Raw genomic sequence first — 25,019 nt, forward strand, 5'->3', positions numbered from 1 at the left:
ATCTATCTATCTATCTATCATCTATCTCCTATCTACTTGGATAACCAGGCAAATAAATGAATAACCAAATTAAATAAACAAAACTATCAGAGAAAGGATTTTGTGCTTCGTCAGGAAGGGCCAGTCCATAAGAAGAATGTCAACAAGATAGACTGACACCATGGCTGGAACAACGAGAGCCGGCATGTCGTGTCTGTGTCATGGATCTAGAGGACAGTAGGGCAAGGTTCTGATTATTGTTTATAGGGTTGCTCCACAGGTGAAGGATGGGCATTCTCCTCCCATGCAGCCTCTAGAAACCCACTGGAGGGTCAGTTATGGGTCGGTTCCAACTCGATGGTACCCAACAACAACATGAGGGATAGTCAACTGAATGTCACTAAAGAACAACAACATCTCAGTTAAGGCATTTATGAATTAATCTTCTCAATAATCCTGATCTTTTCCTATGGAGAAAAACTAAAAAGCCATCATGCTGTGAAAGCAGATGGATTAGTGAGAGAGGAAGACCCCAGACAAAGATTGTCACAGACATTACAGTAATGGACTTGAGCAAGGGGGGGATCAAGGTGATGATGCAGAACAGGGCTGGGTTCTGATTGTGTTCATAGAGTTGCTATGAGTCATAATTTCCTCAATGGCATCTAACAATAACTGGTAAAATGTTCATAAACTGGGTAGTGGTTACTGGAGGGGAAAAATTAACTGTGTTGCAATCAATTAATTTTATTTCTTTCACATGTATAGTTTGTGTAATTACAGCAACAGTTACACCTGAAACAAAAGGGGGAAAATGTGCTTTTATTTAAGGCATAACATGCTTTTAGGACTTTTGTGTTATTCTTAACTCTGTTCTGTATGAAATATAGATGGACCTACCTGTGAAATTTTCTCAGTGAAGGCTGGTTTGCTAGGGGCCTTGACTTTTGGCAATTACGAATGTTCCATGCTGCTTCCTTGTATTTTCTGTGTTTAGCTAGAGAGATTGAAAGCTGAAAATACCTTGGAGTGGGACAAGAGGGAAATACTTGAAACAGAAAAACAAGTGCTGGAGCGAGAAAACAGACGGCTGAAGGCCCAGGTGCAAGCCCTGGAAGAGCTGTTGGACAGGAGAAATAAATTAAGTGCCCTCTCTCAAGGTCCTGATTTCAAGACATCACAGATGGAGCTGGAGGGAAAACACAAGGTATGAGTTCCTTTTGTAGCCTAAGTTCCTCCTGCTCTGACTTCCCTCCCTTGTGCTCAGCTGATGTCGAGCTGCCCTAACCTTTATGCGTCTCCAATCTTATGTAGTCCTGCACTGTACCACGTGCCTTTGGGTAACAATCACAAATATGCCCATGGTCTCATCAGATTAACATAGAATTCAGAAATCCTACTCTGAAAAAAACAAAAATAAAAGAACAACAATCCTAAAAAAAAAAAAAAAACCAAGAAAAGAAAAGAAAAAATCTTACTCTAAACATAGGACACAGCAGACATTACAGGAAGTGGGAACACAACAGCTTCCTACAGGCAACACATGCGAGCTCGTGTCTCTTGTATGTGAAACAATGGCATTTTCAGGAATGTAACAGCACATAAATAATCTGACAGCAGAATCATCAATGCCTTTGAGCTGTGGTGCTGGATAAAAGCACTGAACATCCCATGGTCCATTAAGAGAATAAATAGGTCTGTCCTGGAGAGGGTGACACCAAGTTGCTCTTTGAAGGCAAGGATTTTGAAGCTCCGTTTCACATACTTTAGGCATGTTGCCAAGAAGGGACCGGTACTTGGAGAGGGACATCATGCTTGGAAGGTGGAGGGACAGTGCAGGTGGGGAAGGCCCTCTATGAGATCAGTTGACACAGTAACTGTGGTAATAGGGGTAGGTGTGTCAGAGACAGTGAGATTGGCTCAGGACAGGTCAGGATTCAGAGATGTAGTGACTACGGTCACTGTGGGATGCAGTCGACTTGATGGCACCTAACAACAGTCTGTATACAGATGGATTGATCATCTTAGTATTAACATTTGTGGTGGTATTGTATGACTCATAGGGACCCTATGAACAAATGATCTGAACCCTGTTCTATCCTGTACCATCCTTACACTTCCTGACACACAAGAGTCCATTGCAGCAGTCAGTGTGTCACACCATGTAGTTGAGGGTCTTCCTCTCCTTCACCGACACTTTAACCTTTCTAGCATTGTGTCCTTCTTCAAGGAATGGCCCCTCCTAGCAACATTCAGTCTTGCCTCCAAAGAACACACAGAATACACACTTTCTAAGACATTTCTGCTCGTTCCCTTGGCCGTCCGAGGGATGTTCAGCTCTCTTCTCCTGCACGCTAGGTTCTGATTGCTTAAATCTGTGTTACTGATTTACATATGTGTTGTATTATATTTAATTAAAAGTAAGCTTTTTAGTATGGGGTTCTAAAACATAATGCTGCATGTTTCTAGTCTGAGGAAGCCATATCTAATCTATGTTCAATGCATCTTGAGTACTGTAGCATTTTCTGTTTAATTTTATTTCAAAATGATTGCCATAAAGTACGTTTTGGCCCCAAGTGAAGCAAACAAGTGCTAGTGACAGCAGTAAAAAAGACACAAAGGATGAGGTATCAGTTAGAAAGGGAAGCAAGAGGTTATTAAACAGAACCATGACAGAGTCAATGAATGCTGTCGACTCATTTAGACACATTTGCACATCTAAATCACAAGCCATCTTGTTTGACAGAACGTCTCATGGATGTTGAGTGGTACATTTCTGTATTCCCCTTTGTGATGTCTAGTAACTCATTATTTTCCCTGCTGTGATAGAAAATGATGCTCACACGTTTAGAAGCACAGTGTGACACAGTTTGGCTGGATGTGTAATGACAATTCGGTCAGTTTCATGATTTTCTGGAAGGAAGAGAAAAATACAGCAGAGGACAGATCAATCTTTATGTGTTCAGTTTCTTGTTAGAAATTGTTACTTTTTATTGTGGTTTGTTGAAATTTACCAAACAATTTCATTTTCCATTCACCCATTTGTGCATGCTTTGTTTTATGACATTGGCCACAATCCCTACGTAATGACAACGCTCATCCTGTTTCTTCCCTTCTTGTCGTTAGGTGCTGTCAGGTCAAGTATGAATCACAGCAATCCTATGAACAACAGGTCTGAACCCTGTCCTATTCTGTGTCCTCCTCACAATCCCAGACAGCCTCAGGTCCACGGCTGCAGTCACTGTGCCAATCCACCTGGATGAGGCCCTTCCCCTTTGCTGTCCCTCTGCCTTCCAAAGTGGGATATCCTTCCTCAAGGAATAGCCCTACCTAGCAACATACCCAAAGTACAGGAGATGAAGCTTCATCATTTTTGCCCCCCAGAGACACTCTGGTTGCACCTTTTCCACAACATTTCTGCGTCCTTTGACAGTCCAGGAGATAGTCAGCACTCCTCTAACACTACACTCAAAGGCATCCATTTTTCTTTTGTCATCTTTAGTCGTTGTCCAGTTATCAGATGTATGTCAAGTGACTGAGAAAGACCATGGGCTGAATCAGGCACATCTTCACTCTCAGATAACATCATCATCGATCCTCAGTACTTTGGAGAGGTTGCAGACTGCACACGTGACTAGTGCAGTATGTCTCCTGACTGCTGGTACCAAACATATTGATTGTGGGTCTACGTAAGAGGAAGTCATTGGCAGTCTCAATCTTTTCTCCATCTATCATAATGTTTCTATTGAGTGGCGAGGATCCCCTGGCTAGGATTTTTGTTTTCTTGACATTGAAATACAGTTCACAATGAAGGCTATGTTCTTTCATCCTCTGAAGCAAGTGTTTCAAGTCTGCCACACTTTCAGCAAGCAAAGTTGTGTTGTCTGGATACCAAAGGTTACTGATGAGTCTTCCTCCAATCCTGATGGCACATTCTTCTTCATTCCTCTGATGAATTTGAGTCTCTGTAGGACCTTCTAGAAAACCTTTTTACTGACCTCAAATGTGCATAAAGAAATTAGGAAACTGAGCCACGAATGGAGCTTTTAATACCGGACATTATGGAGTCATATCACAAGATGAGCATGTACAATAATGTTGACCTGAGGCTTCTGATTAATAGTGTTATCAATCATAGCAAGTAATAATGAAAACAAGAGTCACTGGTGCACAACAAGAGCATCCTTACTCCTATGCATCCAGTTAGTCTACCTTTTCCTGTCTTATGAGTTTTCTACCTGGACACACACTGTCCTTTCAATCTTAGGTGATTGAGTGTTCTAAGAGTGAGTACCTCTCTCTGATATTGTTGTGATCTTAAAACTTGAGCCAAGAAAAAAGAAAAAAAAAAAGAAAGTAGATTTAGTTCCTGGCTGAAAGAATGATTAAGGACTGTATTTCTGAGGGTCCCACCAGTCTGTATCACACCAGTAACTCAGCTATTTCAAAAATTGGACAATGATTAGGGATGAAAGAAGAAGAAATGATGCTATTGAGCTGTGGTGTTGGAGAAGAGTATTGAATATACCATGGACTGCAAAAAGAACAAACACATTCATCCCAGAGAGGGTGAAACCAGGTTGCTCCTTGGAAGCAAGGATTAAGAAATTTCATCTGACGTACTTTGGACATGTTGCAAGGAGGCACCAGTCCTTGGAGAGGGATGTCATCCTTGGGAGGGTAGAGTGACAGTGCAGGAGAGGAAGAACTTCAATGTGATGGATTGATTTGGTGACTGGGGTAAATGGGTGTAGGTGGGTTGGAGACAGTGAGATTGGCACAGGAAAGAGAAGGGTTTAGGACTGCCATACACAGGGCTGCTATGAGTCACAGACATCTCAGCACTACACAACAACAACAACAACAAGAAGAACATTTTTAGTTCCAGAGTTTTCTCCTCTATCCAGAACTCTAGGGGGATCTTTTTTCACAGTTGTCTTCTGGGCATCATCTTGTTCTTGTTTCAGGATTACAGAGGCTGAGGTTTGCATGGCTCATTAGAACCTGGACTGTTTCATTGTAGCTTTGATTTCCACCCTCCTCTCTCACCACGCTCTTCTTTGTTCTGTACAGGACAAGACTAATAATTTAACTTTAGATGCCCATTCACAAGACTTCAGACCAAGCCACTACTCATCAAAGTTAAGTTGTAGAACATCATCCGTGTAGACTGACTTTGTACTAATTGATCTTGACATCTTCTGAGGTGGTGGCGGTAGGTCCATACCTTTACCTTTACCTCTGTTTGTTCCTGTTTTCTTAGAAATAAATCTTATTTCAATAAGTATATTTTCTCATTAACTTGAGCAATTGCACAGCAAGTGCCTCTTCTGTAGCTATGGTAAATATCTTCATAAACATTTAAATTTAGCTGAAGCTTACTGTTCTCTAGTTTATTTTTAGTTAGTCTCTGAACAATTATTTTGAGTTAATTAAGTACATCACTTTGCAAACAGCTTTTATAGACCACAACATAAATATTAGGCCAGAATTAAATTAAGAATTTAACTTGGAAATTTAGACTGCTTTGGAATTGTTTTATCTTCAAGGCAACAGACATGGTTAAAGTTGTGGATATTTTTTCAGTCAATAGTTTTTTTCAAATTTTCTCTCAGTAAAGTTTTATAGTTGAATTACATATTTTATAAGAAATATGTTTGCCTTTAAGCTGTGGTGTTGAAAAGAGAACTGGATATCCCACAGACTGCAAAAAGAACAAACAGATCTGTCAGACAGGACAACCAGAATGCTCCTTGGAGATAAAGCTCTGTCTCACACACTTTGGGTGCATTGTCTACTCCTCGGAGAGGGACATCATAGCTTGAAAAAGTGGTGGCTTGGAGAAAGAGAGGAAGCCGAATGAATCGACAGAGTGACTATAGCAATCAGCTCAAGTGTGTCCGAAATGATGAAAATAGCATAGAATAGGACAGGTTCAGATGTATTGTTTATAGAGTTGCTATGAGAAACAGACACCTCGATGCCCCCTAACAATAACAACAACATGTATATTTAGTGTTTCTTTATTATACAGCATGCATTTCGTCTATTTTGCTCAGGTAAAGTAAGTAATTAAGTAAAATAGCTGTATCTTCATGTGTTAAGCTCTAAAATGAAATGATGAATAAAGAAAGAATTCAGTGTTACTTTTATATTTCTAGGAGTTTATTGCAAACACAAAATTGAATTACTTTGGCATTTCACAATCTGACCGTGCAAATATCTAAAGCTAAATATTGCAGTCACTGATTATAATTTTGTATCTCACAGTTTTATAAATCATCTATTTTGAACTATTTGGCCTTGATATATGAATACTTGATAAATCTTATAGGGAAGTTTTGCAGATTTCCTATTTGTTTAAACAAGCTGTGTTCCCTAAAGCACACAATTATCTTTTGGAATCATTGTTTATCCAAATGCAATATGTATACATACACACACACACACATATATACACACACACACACACACACACATATATATATATATACATATACATATATAGACACACACATATGTATGTTTCTGTAGAGTCATTGGAAGGACACACATTTCTTTATATCATTCTCTGTATCAGTATTATTTAATTACTAATGAATCATTCTCTTGATCATGGTTTTACAGTCTCTTGTGTGGAGATACAGTCTCTTTCTCGTTCATTTCCCTCAAGCCAGAACCGACTCAGACCTGATCCTCCCCTGTCTCCTGTAGGCTGTAAATCACACGGGTGGGGGCAGCTTGCTCATTTCTCTCCCTCAGGCTGAGGAAGCCTGGAAGCAGGAGTGGCATCCACTTCCGAAATAGCTTACCTCCAGAAACTCTATGAACATGGAGAAACGATAAAAGTTATAAAAGTGTTCAGGCCTTTTGTTTATGGGGTTGCTATGGGTCATCTATGACTCAAGGACACTTAACAACCACAACATTGCACCCAGAGAGCTCTGTTGATACGGACCCTACTAGTGATTCCTCAGGAGAAAGATGAGTCAGAGTCATTTCAACTCATTGGCGATAGGTTTGTTTCTATTCATTAAGAAGCCTTGGTGGTTCAGGAATTAAGTGTTGAACTGAGTAAAAGCTGAGAGGCTCTCAGCTGCTTTGTTAGCAGTTAGAGGAGAGGTTGGCAGTTGTCTCCCTTAAGGTTGGCAACCTTGGAAACCCAAAAGGAAAGGTCATTAGGAATCTGAATTGAATGGATCTCAGTAGGATTGTTTGGGGGTTTTGTTTTGTCTCCTTTTCAATTGCAAATATTTGTGATAGCTGTCTGCTAGTTGTATCTTGAATTTAAATAACCTTAATTTTCATATCATTTCTTAAATGTCTACTTATTCAAGCATGAAGGACTAGCAATGATTTTGCTTTTTTTTTTTTTTTTTTTTTTTTTTACTTTAGTGACCTCAGGGATATGCTTTAAAAAATGTCTTCCAGTATGAAATCTCATTATTTATTCAAAGACAAAGACTATTCTGTATTACAGTCTCTTGCCAGATAAATCTCCATCTGGGAGTTGTTTTTTTAAATATGCTATATTTAAGAATTTGTGGACATCAGTCTTTCACAATTTAAATAATCAGTCAAAAAACAATACACCTGAACTTGATACCTGGAAAATGACTGCCCTGCTGGTGTTGTAATAAATTATTTTAAAAGCAAAAGCCACAGCCACAGACTTTTCTAGAACAACCTCTACGTGTGGATCTTTCAGTTGTTCACTGTAATAGTTGTTCTAGTAATAGTTGACTTGCCACATGGTTCTGAGACATCAGAATTAGAAAAGTAACTGATAGCATAAAATGGCACTTTTGTGCCAGTTTGGAATGTTCCTCCCCCCAGTTTAAGTGACAGTAAAGATGCTTGAGAACTAGCTTTGTAAACATAGAAATGAATGGAAATATGTTTGTTTTTACTTATAATATTTTATTTTTTATTGTCAGTTGAATGAAAGTTTACAAATCAAATTGGTTGACTTTAGCTACTGTACTCATTGCGTTTTATAGCATTAATTATAATATCCATGATGCAACTTAACTTTCCCTACTTCTTCCCTGTGATTCTGGTGTCTATTCATTCTTCTATCTTATCCCTTCTGGTGTTCCAGGATTTATCCTTGGCAAAATGCTGCTCATTTAATCATATATAATTGGTTGTTCTAAGGAGTGAGTGTCTCGCTGTTGTTATTGATCACCTTGTAGGGTCTGTTTGTTGTTTGACGGAAGGTTGAACCACACTAGGGAGTGAGTTTTGTTTCAGGATCTGAGGGTAATAAAATCTCAGGATTCCTCCAGGCTCCCTCCAACTCGTGAGCCTGCCTTTTTAATGTTTTTTTGTTTGTTTGTTTGTTTTATTGCACATTTTCTCCCTTGCCATCAAGCATCTTCTACGGTGGCTCCGTCCAGGTTCAGAGTAGTTGGCAGTGGTAGCCATTCACCACCTAGTTCTGGCCTCAGGGTCCTGAAAGCTGAGATATGAGTAGCTCCTTTGTCGTTTGAACTAATCGTTTCAGCACATATTTGCTTTTCTTCCCTCTACTTTATTTCAGGCAGAGCAATAGTTACACCTTAGAGGGCTGCTCACAAGCTTCTAAGACCTTCATCTCTATTCACTAAAGCAAGATGTAGAACATTGTCTTTGTGTATTGTGTGTTGCCAGCTGACTTTGATGTTTCCCAAGACTATGGCTCTAAGGTCCAGCACCTCATTTCTGCAGGGTGCTTCGTTATGTGTAAGAAGCGTACACGGCAGTGGGCCTCGTTGGCTCTGCTGTGCACCCGGGTCAGCTCTGTTGACATACTCTGTAGTAAATTGCACTGCTCACCCGAAAGCTGATTGGTTACCGTGGTTCCAGTCCACTGATACGCCTCGGGAGAAAGATGGACAGTCTCCTCCTGTTACAATTGACAGTTTCAGACAGGACAGAGAGTCACTGTGGGTCTGAATCACTTTGATGGCAGTGAGTGAGTGAGTGGGTTTGAGAGATGTGCTTGGATCTGTTTACAATGTATGTTTTAGGAATGTTAGAAAAATAACCGCTAAACCTGCGTCGGCCATATCATCTTCCCTGTCCACAGCTGTTTGTCTTGCTTGTCTACCTATATATCTGCTTTTGATTCTATTTGTTGGGTACCTCTCAGTGTCTTCCCATTCTTTAGTGAAATAATTTAAAGAAGAAAATAGTGAAGCTGCATTTGAAACTGAATCCACAGTCAATAATAAATTGTACCCGTGTGACTGATCATTGATCTTTATATTTCTAGCCATTTCTTTTAAAAAATTACTTATAAGTAAGAATACACAGGAAAACACGGGTTTAATTAATATAATATAAAAAGTTTTATAGGGAACGCTAGTGGTCCAGTGGTAAAGAGCTGTGCTGCTATCCCAAAGGCCTGCAGTTCAAATCCCTCTGTGGGAGAAAGATGAGCAATCTCCTTCTGTGTGATTTACTGGCTCTAAAACCAACCCACTGGAGGATCAGTTATGAGTTTGTTCTGACTTGTTGGTACATACCAACAAACCCAGTAAATTATATATAGTTTTATTTAGTAAATGTGAATTCACTTACCTGAAATATTTGCTAAAAATCATTCTTAATTTTCTTTCACAAAATCAGGGAAAATAAAAACATGTATTCAACTTCTAATGGAATGAAAAAAATGGTTATGCCATGTAACATTTAAGTGTGAGGGTCACACTTAAGTGTGAAGAAAGAAATTACTGGACAAATTATTCTGTATTTTATTATGATTTAGGTGCACAGTACAAAGTTACCACTGAGTCAGGCTTAACTTACGGTGCCCCAGGTGTGTCTGAGTAGAACTGTGCTCCACAGGTTTTTAATGAATGATTTCTGATTATTTTTTCCTTTTACTTGATCACCATGCAATTCTCTTGAGGCATCTTTCTATGGACTAAAATCTCTAATCTCTTGGTTTAACAGCCAAATATGATAGTCATTTGCACCAGCCAAGGACCTCACAGGAATCATATAAATCATGTTGTTGTTGTATGCCATCAAGCCAGAACCAACCCCCATTTGACCCTCCAGCAGGTTTCCAGAGGCGGTAAATCTCACAAGGGTGCCCATCCTTCCCCCTGCTGGCAGTTTCAAACTGTGTACCTTTGGGATTGCAGTGTAGCTTCTTACCACTAGGCCACCAGAACGCCTTCATATGAATCATATTACCAGGGTATGAAGGGTGGGGAAGTTTTCTGCGCATTTGCATTTTTAGAATTATTAATACTTCACTATTTCTAAACTCCCTTTTTACTCTAGAGAAGAACATCATATTTGGTAGAGTGTGGGATCCACCAAAAAGGGAAAGCTCTTCAATGAGATGGACTTGCACGTGGGCTGAAATAATGACCTCAGACGTGGCCATGACTCTGACGATGGAGCAGCACCACACAGGGCATCTTTCTCTTGCTGTTAGGTACCATCAAGTTACTGATGTATAAAAGAGAACACACCTAACAACAGCAACAATAAAATCATCTTTACCACCATTTATATACACTTTCTCGACAACAGGCAATAAGAGAAGGAAAAATGAGAGGGAAGGATGAAAGGACTTTATGCTGATTCTAGAACGAACACTCACGACATAGCACATTTTATTTTGAGTTGCTCACAGAAAGTCGGGTGGATTGAACACACTAGCGATCTGCGGGAGGAAGAGAAGGCTGACTTTTCTTGTAAAGATTTAGTCTCAAAAGCGTGATGGAAGGTCCTCATAAGTTCATGAGTGGTGATCAACTGTAGGTTGGTGGACTGGTTTTCTGTTTGGGTTTCGGTAGAGTGAGAAGACAAAACATAATAAGGAGCAAAGAAAAACACACATCATGTACCATTTACCCAAATAAGTCTTGACTTTACTCTAATGGAGAAATATACAATGTCCATCCTCTGCCATTTTTTTTTTTTTGGTGATGTTATCATACTAATGCCAATTCACTTCATTAAATGGATGGCACAGATTCAGGTGCTTGTAAAATTGTAATCCTTCTTACTGATTCACAACACAGGCATTTCCCATTGTAAATGCTTCTTCGAATAAGAAGTTACTGAAAAACAGGGGTGTGTATTCTGCTGGGTAGAGCCCCATGGCGTAGTCAACACGCCCCTTTGGAGTGTTCTGGAAGCTTGTATTCTTAAATCACTCTGCCAATTGAATCCATTTATTCAGATCACATTCAGGTCACTTTCAGAGAGTTAATGTGACAGGGTGGTAATTGATGTGTCTCAGGAAAATGATGAATTAATCTGAAGGTTGAAAGGCCATCAAAGTCAATTTCTAATGAATTTTCTTTCCTGACAGTGAACCAGACCCAAGGAAAGAGGTTATTTTCATTTTGTTTGCTAACTTTGATTTAAAAATATATTTTCTTCCCAATAGAGTGCTTTCTTTGTAAACTGTTGGATTATGTTTTCCACATTTGTTTATTTTCTTCCCAACTCTTCCTTCTTTAACTCATAAAAGTGTTAAATAATTTAAGATAAGACATAATTAAAATTATTCTTTTGTTCTTGTGAAGTAGTAATAATTTAAATGCAAGAAAAATATCACAATTTTATGCCATTTATTAATCTTATTTCATGGTTTTTATTTCTCTTACATAGCTTTGCTAACTTTAATCTACTTTATAAATTATATCTTTATATAATATGCAATTATATTATCTAGGTATGCTGCTCTGGATGCACTCACCAGGTTCTGCCAAAAAATCTAGAGGACAACTACCTTGCCAACTGACTGGAAGACATCTTTATTTATTTCCGTTCCAAAAAAAGGTGACCCAACAGAGAATGGAAATTATTGAACTGGTAGCACACACAAGCAAGATCTTGCCGAAGATGATCCAAAATGACTGGACCAGTACATCAGCAGAGAACTGCCAGACATGCAGGCTGGGTTTAGAAGAGGTTGTGGCACTAGGGACATCATAGCCAACGTTAGATGGATCTTGGCTGCAAGCAGAGATTATCAGAGAGTATCTGTGTTTCATTGACTATGCAAAGGCATTTGACTGTGTGCATCACAACAAACTGTGGCTAACTCTGAGAAGAATGGGAATCCTAGAACATTTTATTATGCTTAAGAAATCTATTCTCAGACCAAGAAGCAGTCCTCAGAACAGAGCAGGGAAACATTGCATTGTTCAGAATTAGGAAAGGTGTGCATCTGGGATGTATTCTATCTCCATACCTTTTCTTTTTTTTTATTTTTTTTTCTATAATTATATTTTATTAATTTTCCTCCATACCTTTTCAATCTATATGCAGAACAGAAAATTCAGGAGGCTGGACTTTATGAGGTCCTCCTCATAAGACTCAGAGGACTCATTAACAACCTGTGATATTCAGATGACACAACTCTGCTTGCTGAAACTGAGGAGAACATGAGATGTTTGCTGCAGAAAGTCAAGGACTATAGTCTTCAATATGGATTGAAGCTCAAGATTAAGAAAACAAAGATTCTCAGCACTGGGCCAATTGCCAGCTTTGTGATAAACGGAGAAGTGTTTGAGACTTTTAATGACTTCAGTTTACTTGGTTCCACAATCAACACTGTTGACACTAGCAGTCAAGAACTCAAAAGATGAATTGCACTGGGAAAGTCTGTTGTTGGGATCTCCCTAGAGTGCTGAAGTGCAATGATGCCAGTTTGGAGACCAAGATATGCCTGATACAGTCCATCATCTTTGCAATTATTTGCTATGCATCAGAGAGATGGGCAATAACTAGGTATGACAGAAGAAAGATCCATACCTTTGAGGTGCGATGCTGGAGAAGATTGTTGGACGTACCATGAACTGCCAAGAGAACAAAAAGGTCTGTTCTGGAGAGGGTGAAAACAAGCTGCTCCAAGGAGGCAAGGATTTGAAACTTCTTCTCACATACTTTGGTCACATGGCCAGGAGGGACCAGTCCTTGGAGAAGGCCATCATGTTTGGAAGGGTAGCAGGACAATGCAGAAGAGAAAGACCCAGGCTGAGGTGAATCGACTCAGTGGCTGGAGAAGTGGAATCATGTCTGTTGGAAAAGATGAGATTGTCTTAGAATAGGACAGAGATTTGAGTTAATGTACATTGGGCTACCATGAGTTATGGGCAACTCAATAGTACATGACAACAATAACAGATTTTTATTGTATATGAGTGAATGTAACTTTTTCATAGATGAAATCCGTGATATTTTATTGATATAAACTCAAATCATTTATTTGTGTATAATATCTTTCTTGGAATAAAATACTATATTATAGTTATCTTTTTAAAATTTATCATTTAGTTATTTTTATAAAACAGAAATGCATTCATGATTTTGTGTGAGCTTGTACAGAGGTGAATGTGATTGTATGGATCGAGTGTTACAAACTTCTTTTGTGAAGAAAATTCCTGAATTTACTGGATCTTATGGCACAGGATAGAACAAGGTTTCCATCTGATGTGATGTGTCCTGTTGAACTTGATGGGAAACAACATCAGTGGCCCAGAGGAGCAGGCCTTAGAGAAATTTCCCATTGTATCAAAATAATAAGAATACTGGAAAACAGTGTGAAATTTATTTATCATGATTTCTCCTACTCTCAAATACGTGTACACACAGAGATGGAAGGAGTTTTATAAACATGGCCTACATGCTTTTGAGCTGTGGTGCTGGAGTTTTGAATATACTATGGACTGCCAGGAGAACAAACAGGTTTGTCCTAGAGAGGGTGAAGCCAGCATACTCCTTGGAGACAAGGATTCTAAGGCTTTGTCTGATATACTTTGAACATGCTGCAAGGAGCAGCCAGTCCTTGGAGATGAACGTCATGCTTGGAAGGGTGGAGAGATGGAGAAAGAGAGGAAGACCATCAGTGAGATGGATTGATGCAGTGACTGGGGTAATGAGGGTAGGTGTGTCGGAGACAGTAAAGCTCGCTCAGGATAGAGCAAGTTTCAGGGCTGTTGTACACAGGGTCACTATGAGTCGCAAGCAACTCAACGTCACGTAACAAGTGGCAAGAAGCTGCATTGCAATCTGGAAGGCACCCAGTTCGAGGCCACCAGATGCTCCACTGAAGAAGACTAAGCAATTTTCTCCCTTGCAATTAACTGCCTCTGAAAACCCACTGGAGGGTAAGCTAGGGGTCTGTCCTGACTAGACAGACGGTCCACAGCACAATGACTCTAAAATCAGAGAAAATGTGTTTTCCTCCCTGTTTTATGGTTCTTCATGGAACTGAAGGTACATAATTAAGATTTATGTATATTACTTTTTTCTAAGAATAAAGTGCTAAGATTGAAAATTGGTATTGATTTACTAGAATACTAAATCCTGACTAGTCTTGTTAAATTAAAGTTATAGACACAAAACCTTATTACAGGGGCTGGCACATCCCATAAACATGTCAATTGGATAAACAAAGAAAGAGACTCCCCAATACTTTCATTTTTACTATAGAAACTTCATTTGACACTTTTCTTTACCTGTAATTCTTGTGTCTTCCATCTCATTATTTCCCTCATCTGGCCTCTGAGTTCAGCAAAGTGACCAGCATTCAGGTCCATGATTTCACACTACTGAAGGCCCTTAGTCTACAGTTGACCCCAGGTAATCATCCTATATGCTCTGCAGTGTTGTATATACAGTACCTATTACTGACGGTAGGTTGCTTTATCATTACCTGAATATGTCTTACGCTGGAAACGACCTGCATTTGTGTGATCTGGGCCAAATAATACTATCTGTGCTTGAATTACCAACTTTTAAAAAGAAGATGTTAGACTAAATAGCTGAGATTCATTCACAAGCATATTAATAAGCATGTCTACTGGGTTTAAACAAATGGCACTAATTTGGTTTCATGAGGAAGAAGTAATATTTCTTTGGATTTCCTGTTTATTTTTGCTAAAATGCCTGTTGGCTCCTAATACAGCTCAGTGTACCAGTTCCACTTGCTGAATTTATTTCTTTTTAATTCACACAGTTAAACTTAATAGGGTTGTTGACATAATTGAGAGATTTCTCATTTCATATTTCTCTGCTCCTGGCCATTATTTTCTGTTTCTCCATCATTTTATTATGCTTAATTTAATGGCATTTAAATCCCCACAGCATTTGGCAACCTTTCAGATTCTCTCAAAATTCTAGGAAAACAGAGAAAAGGAAGCATCAATACATCAGTAACTAACTAGAGTCATCTCTTTGTTTTCTAAATGATTCTTACTTAATTTTCCATCGCATATTTCCTTTTTTCTTTATTTGACAATAGTTCTATTTTAACCAAAGTGAATAGGCAGTGAATGACAAAAGAGTAATTACAAATCACGTTCCTGTTTCATATGCCACAGTGGTCCCTTTGTATTATTCCACAATCAAGCTGTTCTATCTATATATGTTTAGTTGCATTTATGTGGTGAAGGAAAAGGAATTTAAAAATAGAGACAGTGTGCTTTGAGTGGAAATGCTTATCTACTAGAACCACGTTTCTTAAAATTGGATTGTAATCACATAAATAAGAAAGATGGAATTTTCTCAATATAAAACTTCTGAATTTGATATGTAGCTTAGGACCTAGGAATTATATATCTACGTATATATTTTAAATAAATATTATTATAGATTGAATTGTGTCTCCTTCAAAATTATGTATGAACTTGGCTAGGCAGTGACTCTCAGTATTTATGCTTCATTTTGTGATCTGATGTAATGATCCTATGAGTTGTAAATCCTATACTCTATGAGCCCTGGTGGTCTAGAAGTTGTGCTGCTAACTTAAAGTCAATTGGCTCAAATTCACCATCCACTTTGTGGGGGAAAGATGGACGATCTCCTCCCATCTGATTTATAACCTCTGAAAATCTATTGGAGAGTAAGAAATGAATTGGTGCTGACTTAAGGGCACACAGCAACAATAATAATGCTAATAAGTAATGAACGTTATACGAGTATCCAGGTCTTTTGTTCACAGAGTTGCTGTGAGTCATCTATGAGTCGACAGCACTTAACAACAATAACAACAACTTAGAAAGAGCTCTGTTGGCCTAGTGGATAGAAAGTTATGCTATCAAGCCAAAGGTGGTAGATTTTAGTCTGCAGCACTCAGGCCTAGTTTTAATTATTTTGGTCAAACATTCTTTTAAGTGGTATAGCACTGGTCTGTCCATTTGCTGTACAGAGGTAACTCATGGTTGCTGTGTTGCTAAGCACTGCGACACGACACTGATGTGTTAAATGCGATAATGGTTACCCATGGTGGACAGTATTTGGTGGAGCTCCCCAGTTAAAACAAGCTTTGTAGCAGGAGTGGCATCCACTTCTGAAATAGCTTGCCTCCAGAAATTCTATGAACTTGGAGAAATGATGAAAGTTATCTAAGTGTTCAGGTCATAGGGTTGTTATGAGTCATCTGTGACTCAATAGAACTTAACAACAGCAACAAAGCAGAATTAGTGGCAATTATGTTAATAAAATAGGATGCCATCTACAGAGTTAGGTTATATTTTGAGTCATTGTGTTTGAGAGAGAAAAGATACAAATGAACAGAGATCGGAGACAGCTATCAACTTAAGAAGAGCAGAGAATGGAGTGTGTCCATAGAACCAGAAGTGCCTGCACTACTACCCTCCTAGAACTGGCAGAAGATTGATGACAAGAACCTTGTCCAAGAGCTGACAGAGCGACACACCTTTCCTGAAGCTGGTGCCCTGAATTTGGATTTTTAGCCTCTCAGAGGTGAAAGAATAAATCTCTGTTAAAGCCATGCATTCGTTCATACATGATATTTCTATTATAGCTCAAGGTGATGAAGACAGATGATTACCTAGTGCTTACGTGCATGAAATTGTTAAAAACCACACATCAAACATAACACTCTTTATAATGAATGTAAGCTATTATTTCTTACTAGGCACGTGGAGGTGTGTGTGTGTGTGTGTGTGTGTGTGTGTGTGTGTGTGTGCATGTAAACCTTTAGAAAGGGTAAAAGCCCACCCTGCCATTGGGTAGGTTCCAAGTCCAACAACTCTCCACTGGATTTCCATGGATGGATGTTTACAGGTGGTGACTGGGATGTGGTTTTAACGGTCATTTCAAAGTATTTCTTCTCAGAGATGTTGCCTATGCTGCATAGTTAGATTCAAAGATGCACATGACAGCTGAAATATGTTTTCCAGTCGCCTGTCCCACTGTTTCCCTGTGGGCTGGGGACAGGCTGGGGACTGTGCTGGTACCATTGCCCTTGGCATCATGGGGGAAGAGCAGTGACATATGCGATCCTTAACACCAAGGTGAGCAGGTGTGAGGAGAGAACCATATGGGGACGTAATTAGCTGGCTGAGCCCGCGTTACAAGACTGATTCTACCCTCAACCTGCTAAAATTAATCCTCTTCCCTTACGCCAGGTAAAAGTCATTCACTTCCTCCCAAAGAAGTGGTTTACCTGGCACATTTTGGTGAATTGTGCTGGTGTGTTTTACCCATAAAATAGAGATCTCATAAGTAGTACTGTGTTTCCTATCTATGTAGACAGTAAAAAGAAAATAAATGGGGTTTCACAGTTTTTAAACGAAAATGAATTTTCTCCAGAGTCAAGCTGTCGCATTTTCCTGTCTTTATACTTGTGTAAGCCACCTACTTATTTACCAGATTTGTCCTACATAATGAATTCTCCTCTCTTCACCTTGTGAAAGTTCCCTTCTTCACCTTTGGCTTAGTAGAACATAATCCACATTAAGTAAAAATCTATTTTTGTCATTTTTTTTCTTTTACAGTTGCAAATGTAGTCTACAGGAACATGTTTTAAAGAAGTAAAGGTATTTTGTCGTCTTCTGTGATGTACAAAGTATGGATTTTCAAAACATGCCGTATATCTCCTTGTCTATGACACAGGTGTGTAAATGGACCATAACAAAGGCACCACCACTGATTTACACCAACCCACAGCTGACCCTCCAGGGACATTTGGAGGCAGTAAATTGCATGGGAGTACATTGCCTATCTTCTCCTGTAAAGCAGCTGGTGAATTTGAACTGCCCTTATTGGGGTTGGCAGTGCCACTCTACGTCCGCTAGACTACCAGAGCTCCCTGACCCATAGTGAGATAAAATCTCATCTTTATACACGGTATTGGTTACCTCATGTCACTTACAACAGGCATGAGAAATTCCATGAGAAGTCCCAGGTATCCGGTAGATCCTAACTTCTAGTGACCTTGTAGGGCAGAGCAGGACAGGTCGAAGGTCTTCTGAGGCTGCCATCTTTACAGACTGACATTTGTCTCTCTCCTCATTTGTGAAGTGATCTATGGATTTCAGCAGCTGACCGTGGGGTTACCATGCCAATGGGATGTCTGAACCCCTGCCCCAGGAGAGCGGAGTGGCTCCTTGCTGTTTGGGAACTTTCAGGATCAATTCACCTGACTTCACTTAACATGTACTGGTTTTTATCCAGGATCAACTGCACCCAAAAATTTCAGTCCACATTTAGTTCATGTTGGCGTCACCTTTCCCTCCGAGGCCGGGAAAGTGGCTGTCCTCCGCCTGACCAATCAAAATATTTATATTTCTGACTGCAGATGCTGAGGTGGGAAAATGATCATGCCTGAAGCTAGTGGGACAATGCCTAGACATTTGAGAAAGGCACATTTTGTTGTCTGGATTCAACTCGGGAAAGCGCAGACTTGGAACCGGCCCACATGTGGTACCATTCCCTGTAGCTCCATGGAAACAGCAGAGCAGATCCACATCATGAGGAGATGCTGCTGAGTGGAGCACTGGGGGGTAGGTGGGGGGCGTTTCATTGACAATTTGCATTTTTAATAATTTATCATTAAACAAGATTCATTAATAATGGCATATATATCCTCCACAAAACAACAATAAAACAACCAACCAACCAACCAACCAGGCTCTAAAGGAAAAATACAGTTTAGGCTAGGTAAAAAATATTCCAAGAGAAAAGTGGAATTACCTTCTAAGACTAAGACTAAGGTGTACCTGATTTGGATTATAGTCCAGATGCTAAAGTCCAATGCTATGCATCGGAGAGTTGGACAGTGACTAGGGATGATAGAGAATCGATGCCTTTGAGCTGCGGTGCTGGAGAAGAGTGTTGAATATACCATGGACTGCTAGGAGAACAAACAGGTTCATCCTGGAGAGACTGAAGCCAGACTGCACCTTGAAGGCAAGGATTCTGAAGCTTCATCTGACATACTTTGGGCATGTTGCAAGGAGGGACTGGTCCTTGGAGAGGGACATCATGTTTGAGAGAGTGGAGGGACAGCGCAGGAGAGGAAGCCCCTTGATGAGATGCATCAATTCAGCGATGGGAGTAAGTGTGTCTCACATGGGAAGGTTGGCACAGGACAGGGCAGGATTTAGGGCTCTTGTATGTAGAGTCACTATGAGTCGCAAGCAACTCGATGGCACATAACAACAACAACAACAACTCTCTAATCGTGTTAATCAGTGGTAGGTTTCCTGGTAGTTGTATTTGAGCTATCAGGGTGCTTTGCACGTGAGATACTGGGAGTGAAAGCAGAGCTCAGCTCCCCGATGGGTCTTTGTAACTGGGGATTTGTGTGGATTGTTTTTTTTTAAAAAAATATCTAGATTGGGAGAAGTATCTCCTAATTTATGTTATAGTTTTAGCATTTGTAGCTTATTTGGAGAGAAATATTCAATGATACAGCATTCCTTATAGTTCACAAGTAATAAGTCATTCCTTCCCATTGCTGGTTGCATCACATCATATAGTGAATAATACTTCATTATCTAACTGATACTGAAAGCTAGGTTAGGCAGGTCATGTGTGTGTACACACACACACACACACATATATGGAAAGAATATATATATATGAAAAAAATTTATATGGAAAGCAAATATCTGTATGGAAAGAAAAAAAATATATATAAAGAAAATATGGAAAGAAAAATGATATACATGGAAAGAAAAAATATATATACATGGAAAGAAAAAATATATATGGAAAGAAAAAATATATATGGAAAGAAAAAATATATATACGTGGAAAGAAAAAATATATATATGTATTTATATATACATACATACATATATATGGAAAGAAAAAATAGATATGTAAAGAAAAAATACATATACACACATACACATGGAAATATATATATATATACATACATACATAAAGGAAAAAATATCTCCCTATATTGACTAGATTTCAAAAGTTTGATAAGAATCCAAGCTCTCCTGTGTCAACTGATCTATGAAAGAAAGATACTGCTTTCTTGTGTCTTATCTGTTTTACACACTCAGATCTGAGGTGAGAGGGAAGCAGAAGTGGCAAATTTCCCACTAAGCAAGGTGTGGGCCTGGCTTTGCTCACTAATCTATAGGGAATGATTTTTGCATTTCCTCAAAGCTCCTGCTTCTGCATGTGGCTGGCATCTATCTCTGGCCCAGCCCCATAGAACCGTCTACAATCAAAGACTTCTCAAACTGATTGACCCTCTCAGGACGGAGTGCCCAGGAAGTCAAATAGGACAGACTTATTGGTCTTATTTACTATCCTGCAGTGAAGTGGTTCACATTATTTCCACCATATCAAAGCATCAATTGAGATATGGTAGTGTTCAAAGAGAAAATAAACTCCTGATGTGATTAACCTACTTGAAAAATGGAGTTTTACATAGTGAAAGATAATTAAATGATCAGAACTTTGTCAGAGGAGAGAGAGGGGAATTGCTTGTGTGAGAGAAGCGATGCCTTTTACAGAGGTTGATGATATTGTGGACATAAAGTGGAATATATTTTTTTTTCCTGTAGAAACAGTTTAGAGGCGTGTGGAGCAGTTTATCAAACCACTGCCAGATATATTCAGTTTGGGGCCCGCCAAGCACCTGCTTGGTAGATGTGAAGTGGCCCTTAGAGGCAAGGACGGTGAAACTGCATCTCGTCTTGGCATGTTGTCTGGAAGGTTAGTTCTTGGAAAAAGACATCACACTGGGGCAGGTAGAGAGTCAAAGGAAGACCCTCAACAAGGTGAATTGACAGTCACTGTCACAACGAGCTTGAACATGGCGTAGATTTTGAGGACTGTATAAGATAGGGCAAGACTCTGATCTGTTCTTCATAGGGTCACTATGAGTCATAGCTTGATGGTACCTAACAACAACAATACAAACAATTTAGTGGACAATGAGGTAATAGAAAATCACTCCGTTTTTGTCACTCGCTTGCATTTGACTCCTCTGCTTGCTAAGGTGTGGTTTGTGCATGTCTTTCATCTAAAGCTCATTTTTTTGTACTGATAATTGGTGACAGGTAGAAAACCTGCTTCTGGAGTGATCTTAGGGGCTAAGTGAGGTATTGACATTAATATGCATATCCTAAAACCTGGTGTCCGCTAAAGCTTAAAGCATGGAAGTCATTAAATTAGATTATGAGGATTAGGGAATGATGATGCTGTGTGGTTTTTTTTGTTGTTGTTGTTGTTTTTATGTGCATCCAGTCGACGATTACTCATAATGACCTTATGAACCATAGCTCTGAACCTGGCCCTATCCTGAGCCAATCTCATTGTCTCTGACATGTCCACGTTGCCACAGTCACTGTGTCATCCCTTCTATCACATCCAGTGTCTTCCCTTCTGACCCTCTACCCTTCCGAGCATGATGACCTTCTCCAAGGACTGGCTCCTCTTGGTAACATGCCCAAAGTATGTCAGACGGAGACTTGCCTGCAAGGAACACCCTGATTTAACCCTCTCCAGGATAGATCTGTACTCTTAGCAGTCTATGGTATGTTTTATACTCATTTCCAGCCATGAAATTCAAAGGCATCAAATCTTTTGTTGTCTTATTCATTGTCCAGATCTCAGATGTATAGCATGTAATTGAGAAGACCATGGCCTGGATCAGGTGCACCTTAGTCTCTAGACAAACACTATTGCTAGTTTTTTGTTTTTTTGAGAGAGGTCTTTGACAACAGATTTTCCCAATGCAGTTCATTTTATTTCCTGACTGCTTGTGCCAACAGTGTTGAGTATGAATCTGAATTAGATGAAATCATTAGTAACTTCAATCTTTTCTCCATCTAGTATCTCTGTCTTAGTAAGGAGAATTTCAGAATCTTGGTCAGCATTGATCTGATAAAAAACACAAAGCCCAGAAGTAGACAGAGAAGAATAAAAACAATAAAAGAAACTTGGCTGCAAAGCCTAGACATTTTACTTGATTATTAGTAGAGACAATGTTGTTGTTATGTGCCATCAAGTCACCTGCAACTCATAGCGGTCCTATGTACAACAGCTCTGACCCTGCTCTATCCTGTGCTAACCTTATTGTCTCTGACACACCTACCCCCATTACCACAGTCACTGAATCAATCCATCTCATCAAGGTTCTTCCCATCTTGCACTGTCCCTCCACCCTCCCAAACATAATGACTAGTCCCTCCTTACCACATGCCCCAAGTATGTCAGACAGAGCTTCAGAATTCTCCAGGACAAACCTGTTTGTTCTACTAGCAGCCCATGCTATATTCAATACTCTTCTCAAGCTCCACAACTCAAAGGCATCAATAGAATTGTTTTGTTTTGTTTTGTTTTTTAAAAAGCCCACATCAAAACAACGCCCTGCCATTAGCTTGATTTCTGTTCCCAGGACAGAATGGATCTGTCCCTTAGTGTTTCCAATGTTAATCATCTACATGAGAGAAGTTTACTTCATCTTCTTCCTTTGCTGAGACAAATTGCCAACCTTTCAAAGTCCAATGCTTAATTCACTGCTCCATTTGTGTTCCTCCAAGGAGGTATAAATGTAGTTGAAAGAAGAGACTGAAGAAGATGATAAAAAAAAAAGTACAAGGGTAAGGACATAAAGATTTTTGAAAGACTCTTACACGAGGAGAATGAAATGGAGCATGTGCTTCTGAGAAGTGAAATGAAGCCTGGGCCCCATCCACTGCATTTCCAGCTGAGGAGTGGATGCGGCTGTGGGCAGGGCTTTGCAGGGAAACAACAGGAGAGAGAAGCTAGACTGGATAAGAGCAGAGTTAAAAGGAAGATGAAGAAATGGAAGCTACTACTATAGACTTACTATTTTAAGTAATATGATTGTGATTTTTAAAAAGAAATGTGAAAGAGAAAAATAGCAGGGATATATGTGTATATACTTTTAGTTGGAATTGAATCTAACATTGACGAGTAGAGGGCTAGTGTTGGAAATGACAAGGCAGATGACGATAATGATTGGTGACTCTGTGACTAAAACAGGATAATGTCCTCTCCTGTAGCAGTGGGATGGACAGACGGACGAATGTGTGCTCTTGCTGACAGAATCCACTGAGCCAGCTCCCACAGCACCCTTATCTGTGTATAGGGGAACGAAGCACTGTCCATTCTGAGCCATCCCCACAGTTCCTACAGGGCTCAAGTTCATGGTTGAAGGCACCAACGGGTGCTCATATAGAATTTTTTTAATGTTATGAATAAAACTAGTACTTTTCTAGGAGGATGACTTTGGAGAAGAGGATTCTCTGTTTAATAAGATTGTTGTAAGGCTTTTGCCTTCTGCCAGTAGTTGAAATCGTCAATCCTAGTACTTAAAGCTGAAAGTTAAAGAAGTTGTGGAGAAAGTGTTGCCGCTGAGCAATGGCTGAGGCCCTGACGTCGAGGGAGGACAGAGATGTGTGTGTGTCCAGTTCATGGTGCCGACATGTCTGCTCCAAGGGTAGGAATTTGTGCACAATGACTTAAACGTGGTTCAATCAAATGTATTTTAATTCATTGCAGCTGATGGTCAGTGTCAGCGGTTGATACACTTTACTTCCTGCAAAGGGCACTGGAGACCCACATCCATGTGCTGGATTGGAGCAAACATGTTCATCATCTGGGCAGAGCATGTGGCCCCGCAGAGGCATTTTCTCTCTCAGGACTCTTACCCAGCAGGTGGCCAAAGTTAATTTCACCCCTCAGTGTCTCATCAAACCCAGAACTTCAATTTTGACCAAATGGATAGAAAGGCCGTATACCATTTTCCGTGTGAAATGAAACAATTCTATCCTTCTGCTGAGTTTTCCACTTTGCTAAAGTGCCCGTTTTGCAGAACCCTGCCTCTGGACTGCTTTTACTGAGGAAGCGCATGTCTTTGCGAGCTGCCCCTGCTGCTCTCCTCTCAGAAGCTATTTCCCTCAGCGAGGCTCAGACAACATGAGGCCTGACCCGGTGAACATTAAAAACAGAACAAAATTTGAGTTGGGATTTAAGCCCTTTTTTGCCAGCCTGTTCACAATTCTCTGGTAGCAGTGGGACCAGAGGAGCCCTAGAGGAGGAACGGATTACAAAATCAGGCTGCTAAACAAAAGTTGGCCGCTGGGACCCACCAGCAGCTCCATGGGAGAGAGGCGAGGTAGTCTGATGTCAGAAACATTTGCCTCATGGAAGGCCTGCAGGTTGTTAGTTCTACTCCATGCGCAGGGTCGCTGTGTGTCGGAATTGACTTCAAGGCAGTAGCTTTGGTTTTGTTTGATGTTGGGACTAGGTGTTTCATTATCTACTTTTATTGTCAGCTAGATTAACATCTTCTGAGCATTTTTCTGACATACATCTGGGGATGCTGTTATTGTTCAATGCCACCCTCGTGCCCATTGTTGTCACTGTGTCTGTCCATCTTGTTGAGAATCTTCCTTTTTCACTGACCTCCTACCTTTCTGAGCTTGATGACCTTTTTACCCCAGAGAGCTCGTCCTTCTTGACAACATTGACAAAGCCTGTAAGACAAGTTTGAGGTAAAGTCAGAAAAGTGTATTCATCCTGCTTTTATTACAATAAGCAGAGATTCAATATGCATGTGTGCGTGCATACTCCCTTGCACAAGCACGAATGTGTGCGTGTGTGTGTGTGTGTGTGTATGTGTGTGTGCAATCTCAAACTGCAGTGATTTTTAAAAATCTGGAAAAGTAGAAAATGAGCAGAAGATAAGACCCGCCGTGAGACGGTTCAGCACGGTTACTGCATGACGTGCACAAGCCGAGGGGAGACTGTGAAGGGGCTCACGACGGGGCTGTGTGTCT

General features: G+C 39.9%; 1 protein-coding gene across 1 annotated transcript in view; it reads left to right on the forward strand.

Moving 5' to 3' along the window:
* The window catches only part of CCDC102B (coiled-coil domain containing 102B), a 70,042-nt gene extending 45,882 nt beyond the window's left edge, over positions 1-24,160 (forward strand). The window contains exons 5-6 of the mRNA XM_006892763.1: positions 977-1,186; positions 24,053-24,160. Of these exons, the coding sequence (XP_006892825.1) occupies positions 977-1,186; positions 24,053-24,160 (318 nt within the window). The remainder of the gene's footprint in view (positions 1-976; positions 1,187-24,052) is intronic.
* The last annotated feature ends 859 nt before the right edge of the window (positions 24,161-25,019 follow it).

Source organism: Elephantulus edwardii, unplaced genomic scaffold (assembly GCF_000299155.1).
Source record: "Elephantulus edwardii isolate Elephantulus edwardi_28Jun2011 unplaced genomic scaffold, EleEdw1.0 scaffold00118, whole genome shotgun sequence".
NCBI lineage: Eukaryota > Metazoa > Chordata > Mammalia > Macroscelidea > Macroscelididae > Elephantulus > Elephantulus edwardii.